The sequence below is a fragment of the Pseudonaja textilis genome, chromosome 5 (genome assembly GCF_049901715.1).
Source record: "Pseudonaja textilis isolate UNSWEBS1 chromosome 5, rPseTex1.2, whole genome shotgun sequence".
Lineage (NCBI taxonomy): Eukaryota > Metazoa > Chordata > Lepidosauria > Squamata > Elapidae > Pseudonaja > Pseudonaja textilis.
This window is the reverse complement of record NC_141994.1, coordinates 23684533-23696624: the sequence shown is the minus strand read 5'-3', so window position 1 is coordinate 23696624 and position 12092 is coordinate 23684533. Positions and strand designations below refer to the sequence as shown.

Here is a 12092-nt window from a genome sequence, read left to right as displayed (position 1 = left end):
TTTTGGCAAGTGGCCATATTTTTTGTCTTCGGCAGCTGTTCGAGAAAAAAAGCCCTGCAAGTCACCAAGACCTTCCTCCCTATTCTGGAGTGGCTGCCCAAATATAGGATTAAGGAATGGCTTCTCAGCGATGTCATTTCAGGCATCAGTACGGGACTTGTGGCTACTTTACAAGGTAAGAGAGGAGGGGCACGCCTTTAACCTCAGGAACTGAAGAGGTCAAAGCTGGAAACCTAAGCTGAACTATACTGGGCTATTCAAGCTTTCTTTCTTTCTTTCTTTCTTTCTTTCTTTCTTTCTTTCTTTCTTTCTTTCTTTCTTTCTTTCTTTCTTTCTTTCTTTCTTTCTTTCTTTCCTCCTTCCTTCCTTCCTTCCTTCCTTCCTTCCTTCCTTCCTTCCTCTCTCTTTCTCTCTCTCTCTTTCTCTCCATCTTTCTTTCTCTCCCTTCCTTCCTTCCTTTCTCTCTCTGTCCATCTCTCTCACTCTTTCTTTCTTTCTCTTCATCTCTCTTTTTCTCTCTCTTCATCTATCTCTGTCTCCCTCTCTTTCTCTCTCTCATTCTTTCTCTTCCTTCTTTCTCTCTCTCTCTCTGTCCTTCTCTCTTTCTCTCTCTTTTTCTCAGTCTTTGTCTCTCTTTCTTTCTCTGCATCTCTCTCTCTCTCTCTCTCTCTCTCTCTTTCTCTCTCTCTCTCTTTCTCCTTGGATCAAAGAGAGTTCCAACGGTCAATTAAGCAGAAACTTCCTGACAGTGAGAACAATTAATCAGGGGAACTGCTTGCCTCCAGAAGTTGTGAATGCTCAAAGACTGCAAGTTTTAAAGAAGAGATGGACAACCATTTATCTAAAAATCCTTGAGCAGGAGTCTCTTGCTTCAGAAGACCTCCAAGGTCCCTTACAACTCTGCTATTCTGTATTGTGGTCTCTATTTAACAGGGTTTGTTTTTTCATCACTATAGCTCAAAACAAGTTGAATTATTTTACAATTAAACTGACTTGGATGTTTTCCTAGCTTGTTTTGTTGCTCAGGTTTACTTAGATGTCTTTCCATATTCGCAATCCTAAAGTTTGTAGATTTTTCAGCTCATTTCTTATTTATTTAAATTTGATTCCACTTAAACACTGCACAATCTAAATCAACTCTGGTTTGCTTCTTAGTAAACATTCCCTGCTGAATGTTTACATGTAACATCTAGATGTACAAGGAGTGAACCTCAGATGCGAAATGCAAATACAGGTAGTTCTCATTTGGGACCAGACCATCATTAAGCATGGAGATTGTTAATAAATTGTCCTGTGACTGCCGTCCAATTTTACAACATTGCTTCCCAAAGGTCATTAAGCAAATCTTGCTTCCACCATTCACTTCGATGGTTGGAAATCCCCGGGAAGGTAAAAAAATGAAGATCACATGACCCCTTTAAGTACATGCCAGTTGCCAAGCACCCAAATCATGATAATAAGATGGCGGGGACATTGAAATGGTCGTAAGTGCGAGACCCAGTCACTTTTTTCATTGCTGTCATAACTTTGATTGCTTGGCGAACAATTGTAAGACAAGGACTACCTGTATAAATTGCATTTGTGTATTAAAGATTAGGGTATTTATATTAATGTATTATAATTGATCCTAAAATACTTCAGAATACGATTTAACATTTTTAAAAAATTCTATCCTACCCAGGTTTGGCCTATGCGTTACTGGTTGCCGTTCCAATTGGATATGGACTCTATTCTGCATTTTTCCCCATCTTGACATATTTCTTCTTAGGAACATCAAGACACATCTCTGTTGGTAACTGAATATTTTTTATTATTATTTTAATATCAGACATATATTTATTTGAGAAGGCTGTTTTTTATTTGATTGCATGAACATTTTGATGCATTTGGTTTGATTTTTATATGATGGTGTGTTTGGGCCGTATTTAAATTCTCCATTTTGCTCTATATTTTTCCACATTTAATGGCTGGGAATAACATCCACATATTGTTCTGACTCAGGCTTTGTAAACCGTAATTATTTACAAACTTGTTATAAAAACAAAACCTATTTTATTGCAATGCTAGGAATGGTTTTCATTCCCAGCCGGAATTAAACTCGAAGAGTCCCCCAAGATAAGCACACACCTTTCAGTTCTGTGAAGTGCTGCCAAAGACAGAAGTATCAAATGAACTAGAAAAGAAATCAGCCAAAGTCCAAGAAAAAACAGCCGAAGGACAAAGAGCTTCAAGGATGACTCAGAACCGCACAAACTACTTTGCTTCCTGCAAAGGTTTCATCATCTTGGCCTGACTTTTATCCCTTATGGGAGGGACAATCACCTCCCAGCCTTACTCCCAAGTTGCCCCTTTTGTTTCAGCTGTTCTTGCCTTCTAGCAGCTCTGTGCACACACTCACTGGGAACAGGCTCCCCTTGTTCCTCTGCCTCGCTACTGTCAGACTCCCAGATGGTCCTGGCCCCATCTCTGCATCAGACGCAGGACCCTCGTCCGAGTCCTCTCCAGAGTCACTGACTGGTCCCCTTTCTTCCTCACTGTCCGATTCCGCTGCCGTCTGCACCGGCTGTCCATGAACCGCATATGGTGTGCATCATATACTCTCTACTTCTATTATTGGCAGACGTTACTTAGATCAAATACAAAATGTTTTGTGGTTAAATCCCATAAGCAGCACAATAATGGTGAAGAATCTCCTCTCTCAGACTAACAGCTTTAATACTTGTTCCAGTCCCCACCTGGGCAAAAAGGCACTATCAAACTTGAATAAGCAAATATGTTCTATTATGATGATTTAAGTTAAAGTACACCTGGGAACCTAATACAGAAAACGCACTTACGGATATTCCTTGTCTTATGACTGCAACGAAGTTAGCCTATTATGGTAGTATGGGCTATCGACTTTAAATTAGAATAAGTAGCCAAAAAGCATGATTTCTGAACTTGTCTTGTGGAACAGAGTTCCCCATAAGATCTATATAGCCCTGACTCTGTCAGTTTTTGTAAAGATGTAAAAATTGGCTCTTCTAACAGGCCCCGGGACAGGATGTAGCAATGAGTTATCTGATGGCTGTTGATTGGGAATAAATTTATTCAGTTATCCTTTCCTAATGTGCACCAGGTGTTCCACTGTTGATGTTATTTTTACCTCTTAATTTATTACCTCATATTTTAATTCTATGCTATTAGCTGCTTAGAATTATTTGATAACTGTCATTTGATGAGATAACATACAATTTGCAAAGATAGATGATAGATGGATGGTTAGATAGAATATAAATAGATGGATCTATAGTAGGTAGGTAAATAGATGAGAGAGAGAGAAGATATTGATTGATAAATAGGTAAGGAGGTAAGGAGCTGAGGTGGTATTCAGCAGGTTCTGACCAGTTCTGGAGAACTGGTAGTGGAAATTTTGAGTCGTTCGGAGAACCTGACAATCCCACCTCTGACTGGCCCCACCCCCATCTCTTCTCTGCCTCCCATTGAGTCCCAGCTGATCGGCTGGATCTTGTTTTGTTGCCCTGCCCAGGAGAACAGAGCTGGAAAGCAGGTTAGTGGGGTGGGGAGGGAAGGGGGATTTTGCAGTATCTCCTTCCCCTGCCATGCCCACCAAGTCCCGCCCACCAAGCCCCACCCACAGAACCGGTAGTAAAAATGTTTGAATCCCACCACTGGTAAGGAGGCAGGCAGACAGAAAGACGATAGACAGGGGTGGCCTGCTGGGGGTTCGCAGGAGTTCGGGAGAGCCCCGAGCTAAGATTCTGTGCAGTTCAGAGAACCCCCCAAATCCCACTCCTGCCCCTCTCCTCCCATCCCGCCCTGCCCTGCCCCTCCCCTCCCCTCCCAGGAGTCTCCATACAGCCCATTTGGGATGCAGGTAAGTGCAGGGCATGCACGGAGGCTCAAGGAGGGCAAAAAAAAATGGACCTTCTGGAAATTCGGGAAGTGGCCTGATTCCGGCCTCCAGAGAGCCTCCGGAGCCTGGGGAAGCTGTTTTCACCCTCCCGGAAGCTTGAGGAAAGCCTCCGGAGTTCGGTTAGGGCAAAAACACCCTCCCCCGCCATGGTGCAGGAGGCTGATTAGGCCACACCCACCATGGCCAAGGCCGCCCAGCAACCGAGCAGAGAACCCGTCGCTAAAATTTTTGAAGCCCACTCCTGACAATAGATATGATATATAGATAGATGGATATAAATAGGTAAATGGGGGGTGGGAGGGAGGGAGATAGAGATAGACAGACAGATACAAGACAGATATATATACTGGTACTTTCTATCAACAGGACCTTTCCCTGTGGTCAGTTTAATGGTGGGCTCCGTAGTACTAAGCATGGCACCAGATGAAAAATTCCCCCTGACGAACAGTAACATAACGGGGATGAATGGAACAGCCGGGATAGACATCGTTTCTAGAGACGCTCAACGAGTGCTTATTTCTAGCACTGTCACCTTCCTGGTTGGCATTATCCAGGTAATAAAATCAGATGAAGCCATCTCAAAATATTGCTGCTTATTACTGGGAAAAATATTCTCTTTTGTCTTTAAAGTTTCAATTTCTGCATAATTTATCTTTAGTTTTTTTTTGTTTGGCATAATTGATCTATTGTTCTTTACGCCACTGGTATTAGACCACACTTGGAATATTGTGTCCAGTTCTGGTCACCAGTCCCACGGTACAGAAAAAGACCCCAGAAAGAATATAGAGAAGAACAACAAAGATGATCGGGGCCTGGAAGCTAAAACTATATATTGAACTGGATATTCCAATCTAGCATAATGAAGAGAAGGCTTAGCGGTGACATAATAAGTCTTCTGGTACTTGAAGGACTGTCAGAGAGTCAACAATATTGAGGACTAGGGGGATAACATGATCGCTGTTTTCCAACCCTTGAAGGACTGCCACAGGGAAGAGGGGATCCATTTATTCTCCAAACTATCTGAGGGGAGGAAAAGAAGTAACAGGAAAGATCATTAAGGAAAGCTGCCTTTTATGACCATTTCCTTGATTTTTTTTAAAAGGAGTCCTCTTCAGATACTTCCAGCTGTCTCCTATTTATGGGAGAGAATTCTGTGAACGTTTGAAAACAGGATGGAAAGGAGATTTTACATTTTTAAAGCCTAGATATGGGAATAATGTAAATATTGAGTGGAATGAAGTGGGAAAGCCGCTTTTGATTACATCACTTCTGGCTGCAAATGGGGAGTTGGTAGGCAGATCTCAACTCACAAGAGATTTCTCTGTGGGAAAAAAATTTCCTAATCTCTTATCCACAAAGGGGAAAGAGCAAGGAAATGCTGGTACATTATAAAAGTAATGTGAATACTTTCTATAAAAAGGGGAAATCTTGATTAGTTTCAAAGACAATAGCACTAGGGTTGCTTCTGGAAAATTCTTCAGTGGATTCTCATAACAATTGGTTGCATCCCTTTCTTGAACAAGATATTCAAAAGATTGTCACTGTTCAGTGCCAGAAACTTTTAGATTCGGCTATTATTCATCCAGGGTCCTCCCAAAAGTGCTTTTTCATGAAGCAACTGGACTTTCTGGTTTTTTTCTTTGAAGACGTTTCACTTCTCATCCAAGAAGCTTCTTCAGCTCTGACTGGATGGTGAGGAATGGAAGGATGAATGGAAGCTGCTGGATTGAGATTTCCAGAGATGCAAAATGAGAACAATTAAGCTCTTTTTCCTTTAAATTCAAGTGATGTGCTGAATTGGACTTGGGTCTTCAAACTTGACGGCTTTAGGACTTGTGGACTTCAACTCCCAGAATTCCTCCTCCAGTCATGTTAGCTCAGGAATTCTGGGAGTTGAAGTCCACAAGTCTTAAACTTGACAAGTTTGAAGACCCTTGATCTATAACAATCGGATGTGGCCCAATAAGCTAAATCAGTATCAATCTAGATAAGGTAGAACTACTAGTTGGGTGATGGTTCATCTAGTCAAGGCATAGAGGTCAATCTTGGCATGATAATTCTGATGTCCAAATAAAGCAAGGGTTGTCAAACTTGGCCAGTTTAAGACTTGTGGTCTTCAACTCCCAGAATTCCTGAACTAACATGATTGGAGGAGGAATTCTGGGAATTGAAGTCCACAAGTCTTAAAGCTGTCAAATTGAAGACCCCTGTAATAAAGGATGAGTTCTGTCATCTGAACATATCGAGGAAAGCTTGAGTGATTTACAGCATTGTTTCCAAATTCCTCTTGGCCTACTGTCAGGGTCTGATTCTATTTTAATGCAATTCTTTGCCTTATTTGCATTGTTTTTATTTTAATCACAAGAAGCCTGAAGGTTATTTACAGGGAAGGATAAGATTAGAGTCTATTAATACAGAGATAAATAAAGACTGGCAGAAATTTATTTTTGTATAAGACAAGAAAGGAAGGCCAGGAAGAGGCCAGGAAAAATGAAGGAATCCTGACTGCTGGATATTGGGTTATAGGGCTTATCTCCTTACTTTTTAAAATTGTTTGCAATTTTGATGATGATTTAACTGCTTAGGAAATTATGTTCTTTCCCCATCCCAGCTAGTGTTTGGAGTTCTTCAGATTGGTTTTATTGTAAGATATCTTGCTGATCCATTGGTTGGGGGCTTCACAACGGCAGCTGCTTTTCAAGTATTTGTTTCACAACTAAAAATTGTGCTGAACGTTTCAACCAAAAACTACAATGGAGTCCTTTCCATAATCTATGTAAGTGTTTCTTACTAAACTGAACTTCATTGCATAACTTTTGGGTCCCTCGTATTGCCTAGCTTGTCAGTCTTTGGTCCACAGTGTATTTGACCCACAACAGAATGGGTAAACATCAGTGGAGATTCTCAGTCATCCAGGTTCTGTTCTTAGAAGGGCAGAGCAGGCGGTGGGGAGGAGGAGGAGGAGGAGGAGGAGGACAAAATGGAGCAGCAGTAGCAGAAAGGAGAAAAAGGATGGAGGAGGAGGAGGAAGAGGAAGAGGGGGAAATGGAGGAGCAGAAGCAGAAAGGAGAAAGAGGGTGAAAGAGGACGAAGAGAAGGAGGAGAGGAGGAGGAGGAGAAGAGGAGGATGAGGATGAGAAGGGGAAGAAGAAGGACAACAAGAAGAAGACGGAGAAGGAAGATGGATTGAGAGACAGATATATTACATAGACAGACAGATGATAGATAGATAGATAGATAGATAGATAGATAGACAGACAGACAGACAGACAGACAGACAGACAGACAGAAGAATGATGAAGAAAGAGAAATTTATTCTTCTTCATCAAGGAAAACAATCCCGTTGCCTTTTGAAAAAGCAACGTTGAGACAATAGAATGGACAGTTGTTGATGTCTACACTTAACAATTTGGTGGGATAAAAGTTTACATTGGATGGAGGAAGACCACACAGTCTGGGGGGAGCCAAGTTACACCTGTGGGTTGGGCTAAGATATCCAATAAAAATTAGCCAGCATTCTTTGCCCACTGAGCCTCCAGGGTCTTCATTCAGCTGATCTTTAGATCTCCTTCCCATGAAGGTTTTCTGTAAATATCTTGTGCCATTACAGGTAGTCCTCAACGTATGACCACAATTGATGTTGTTAAGTGAGACATTCGTTAAGTGAATTTTGCCCCATTTTATGACCTTTCTTGCCACAGTTGTTAAGTGAATCACCGCAGGTCATAAATTAGTAACCCAGTTGTTAAGTGAGTCTGGCTTCCCCATTGACTCTGCTTGTGAGAAGGTCGCGAAAGGGGATCACCTAGCCTTGGGACATAGCAACAGCCATAAATATGAACCAAGCATCTGAATTTTGGATGCTACTGAGGTTGTAACTGTGAAAAATGGTCACATTTTTCAGTGCCGTTGAACAGTCACTAAATGAACTGTTATAAATTGAGGACTACCTATATTTTGTGCCACCCTGGAATCCAGAATAAGTTTGCTGTCACAACTTTTAAAAGGAAAGAGTGGAGAAAATCTAACTGATTATTAAAAACAATTCTACCTTACTTTTCATTTTAGATCGAATATCCCAGTGGCCATCCTATGATTTAAGAATAAAACAAATGTAAAATATTTTTAAAACGTTGAATAAAAACAAGTTAAAAAAGAAAGAAAGAAAAGAAGACGAAACAAATGAGATAAATGAATGTGATAAAGAGAACGGGGATAGATTTTAATGTATTCCGACTCTCTGTTAAAGCAGGAATACCGGTTTGATAGCTGAACAGTTTCTCCTGAAAAACTCTAATAAAGTACAGCCTACTCTTTTTGGAGGCAGCGTATTCAATTATTAATCCAAGTATACTGTTAAGATGTTCTTATAGTACTATTTCTGTTATTCAGGCTTGCTAATTTGGGCCCTAAGTACTGGAACAATCAGAACGAATCATTCTCGTCCTAATGAGGATCTTCCTCTAAGTAAGGGAGTAAGGACAGAGGTGGGCTGGTGGGGTGAGATTGAATTGGGGAAGGGGATTTCTCTTAATAATACTGCATCTAGTTTTGGTTGCCATGATGTAAAAAAGATGTTGAGATTCTGGAAAGAGGACAGAGAAGAGCAACCAAGGTGATTAGAGGACCGGAGGATAAAATATATGAAGAACAGGTGCTGGAACTGGGTATGTCTAGTTTAATGAAAAGAAGGGCTAAGGGGAGACATGATAGCAGTCTTTCAATATTTGAGGGGTTGCCCCAAAGAAGAGACAGTCAAGCCATTCTCCAAAGCACCCGAAGGCCAGACAAGTAATAATGGAAGGAAATGAATCAAGGATAGATTCAACCTGGAATTAAGGAGAAATGTCCTGAAAAAATAATTTGCCTCCAGAAGTTGTAGGTGTTCCATCACTGGAGGTTTTTAAGAAGAGATTGGACAGCCATTTGTTTGAAACAACAGTCAGGGTTTCCTGACTGAGCAGGGGGTTGGACTAGAAGACCTCCAAGGTCCCTTCCAATTCTTTTATTGTGTTCTCTTCCTTTTGTGTTCTCTCTCTAGACACTTATAGAAATATTTCAAAACATTAGAACCACCAATATAGCTGACTTCGTGGCGGGACTGCTGACCATTGTGGTTTGCATGGCAGTCAAGGAAATTAATGACCGCTTCAGACACAAGATCCCTATTCCGATTCCTATAGAAGTGATTGTGGTAAGACGACAACTTTGAGAAACTCAAAAAGAAAAAGAAAATTAAAGGAGAATAGATCAGTCTTCTCTGTTTATGCCTGTTCGCATTATAGCATCTATCCCACTGCAGTTCTATGGCTCCCTTGAGGTAGACTTCGACTTACAACTACCACTGAGCTCAAAATTTATGTCGCTAAGTGAGACGGTGGATAAGTGAGTTTTGCCCCCATTTTACGACCTTTCTTGCCACAATTGTTAAGTGAATCACTGCAGTCAATAAGTTAGTTGTTAAATGAATTTGGCTTCCTCATTCACTTTGGTCACAAAAGGGGATCACGTGACCTTGGAATACAGCAAGCAGTCGTAAGTATGAAAGAAAAGAAAGGAAGGAAGGAAGGAAGGAAGGAAGGAAGGAAGGAAGGAAGGAAGGAAGGGTGGATGGATAGATAGAGGATAGGATATATATATAGATATAGATCATATATAGATATAGATTTGCTGACACTTTACTTAAATTAATTTTGTATATCAGTGATTGCATGTCTTCTGTAGACACCATACACCAAATAAATAAATAAATGACCTTATTTCTTATTTCTTTTGATTCCAGACCATTGTGGCCACTGGCATTTCATACGGGGTTGATTTTGAGAAGAAATACAATGCAGGGATCGTGAAATCCATTCCTAGAGGGTAAGTAAGGGCAGATTTTTTTTTTATTTGAACATTCAAACCAGTGGTGGGATTCAAAAAGTTTTACCACCAGTTCAGTGGGCGTGGCTTGGTGGATGCACTTTGTGTGCGTACGTGTGCCAAAACGCGCACTTTGCACAGGCGCAGAGGCGTTGCAACTCACCTCCTGCAAGCCAGCACTCTCCCTGTCGCTTCAGCAGCTGCTGTGCAGCACTCTGCTGTGCCGTGCAAAGCAGCTGCGCTTGAAAAGCAGAAAATAAAGGTGAATATGGGAGCCCGGACAGGCAGGTGGGACCAACAGCAGAGCGGCAGAGAGAACCAGTTAGGTCTCCGCTGCTCATTGGCACTACCATCTCAGAAGAACCGGGCCAAACCGGTAGAATACCACCATTGATTCAAACCCTCAAAGGCTAAACAGAACTTCGTTTGGAGTTCAAAGAGAAAAGTTGAGATGGAACCCAGAGGGGAAAACAAGGAATCTCCATTTGTAGGCAGTCCTCAACTTACAACGGTTCACTTAGCGACCTTTCAGAGTTAAAATGGCACTGAAAAACGTGATATAAAGACCTCGCACTTATTCCAGACACAACAACCATTGCAGCAACCTTGTGATCACGTGATCAAAATTTGAGGTTTGGCACCTGACATGTACAGGTAATCCTTGACTTTACAACCACCATTGAGCCCAAAATGTATGTTGCTAAATGAGAAAGGTGTTGAGTTTTGCTCCATTTTACGACTTTTCTTGCCACGTTTGTTAAATGAATCACTTGTGGTCATTAAATTAGTAAGGTGGTTGTAAGTGTGAAAATATGGTCCTGTCGCTTTTTCCGGTGTCTTCGTAACTTCAAACAGTCACTAAGCAAACTGTGGTAAGTCGAGGACTACCTGCACAATCATCCACAACATGCATGTCTCTCCTGCTCCTTTTCCTCTTTAGGTTTTTGCCTCCTCAGCCTCCAGCTGTGGAAATGTTTGGAGACATGCTGGCCTCGTCTTTCTCCATCGCGATTGTGGCTTATGCGATTGCTGTCTCGGTGGGAAAAGTCTACGCCACCAAGTACGATTATGCCATCGATGGAAACCAGGTAGAGAGAACTGCACCGTATTCCCGAAGGACAGTGAAGTACCGCCTAACCTAAAGTTTTCTTTAAGGCACTAAATAAATGGACTTGCATATGTAGCCTTTTCTGAATAGGGGGTAATGGCTGGGACTTCTTTGCTTGCCCTGCACAGGAGAACGGAGCTGGAAAGCAGGTTAGTGGGGTGAGGAGGGAATGGGGATTTTGCAGTATCTTTCCCCTGCCACGTCCACCAAGCCACGCCCACAGAACCAGTAGTAAAATTTTTTGAATCCCACCACTGAGTTGGCAGCTGGTAGAAAACGGGAGAATTAACACAATCACCCCATTAATAAAGATGGGCAGCCATGCAAATGAATTATGTTAAAATAAAGTCAAATAAAGTAAAATGAAATAAATTGAAGCAGCCATGCAAATGGCTAAAATACATAAAGTGAAGTGAAGTGAAATAAAGTGAAGTGAAGCAGCCATACAAATGAATAAAACAAAATGAAGTGAAGTGAAATGAAGTAAGGCGAAGTGAAGTAGAGAAGTCAAACAAATGAATAAAATAACATGAAGTGAAGTGAAGTAAAAGTTCCAGTCCAGAATTCTCAAGGCCGTTTGAAGAACTTTTCAGATGTCTGGACTTCAACTCCCAGAACTCCCCTCCTCTTAAAGTTGCCCAGGTTGAGAAACAAGAACGAAAACCCCAGGCCTCCTGCAACTAAATCTGAGCAGCACGAGAAGGCCTCAGTCTCTAATACCCAACATATAACTATCCATTTAGCAACCCTTCGAAGTCACAGTGACCTTGAAAAAAGTGACTCATCCCTGGTCCTTTCACTTACAACTGTAGCAGCACAAGATCAAAATCCAGATGCATTGCAATTGGCAGGTATCATGTGATGGTCAGGTGGTTATGTGATTACCATTTGTACCTTTCCCAGCCAGCTTCTGACAAGCAAAGTCAGTGGGGGGAGCCAGATTCATTTAACAACCTTGTGATTCACTTAACAACTGTGGCATAGAACTACCTGTACTTTCTCCAAGTCTAATAAAATATTTCCATGTACAATGTTCATTTATTCCTGTTTTATAACCTTCTAGGAATTTATCGCCTTTGGAATCAGCAATATTTTTTCAGGAGCTTTTTCCTGTTTCGCCGCAACCACTGCGTTGTCTCGCACTGCAGTCCAAGAAAGTACAGGTGGAAAAACTCAGGTATTTCATTTTGGCTCAGGAGGAAG

General features: G+C 41.5%; 1 protein-coding gene across 1 annotated transcript in view; it reads left to right on the top strand.

Moving 5' to 3' along the window:
• SLC26A4 (solute carrier family 26 member 4) overlaps positions 1 to 12092 on the top strand; it is a 32993-nt gene that overhangs the window by 487 nt on the left and 20414 nt on the right. Inside the window, exons 2-9 of the mRNA XM_026704737.2 lie at positions 36 to 175; positions 1682 to 1792; positions 4283 to 4470; positions 6528 to 6692; positions 8958 to 9110; positions 9699 to 9781; positions 10722 to 10869; positions 11953 to 12066. Of these exons, the coding sequence (XP_026560522.1) occupies positions 36 to 175; positions 1682 to 1792; positions 4283 to 4470; positions 6528 to 6692; positions 8958 to 9110; positions 9699 to 9781; positions 10722 to 10869; positions 11953 to 12066 (1102 nt within the window). The remainder of the gene's footprint in view (positions 1 to 35; positions 176 to 1681; positions 1793 to 4282; positions 4471 to 6527; positions 6693 to 8957; positions 9111 to 9698; positions 9782 to 10721; positions 10870 to 11952; positions 12067 to 12092) is intronic.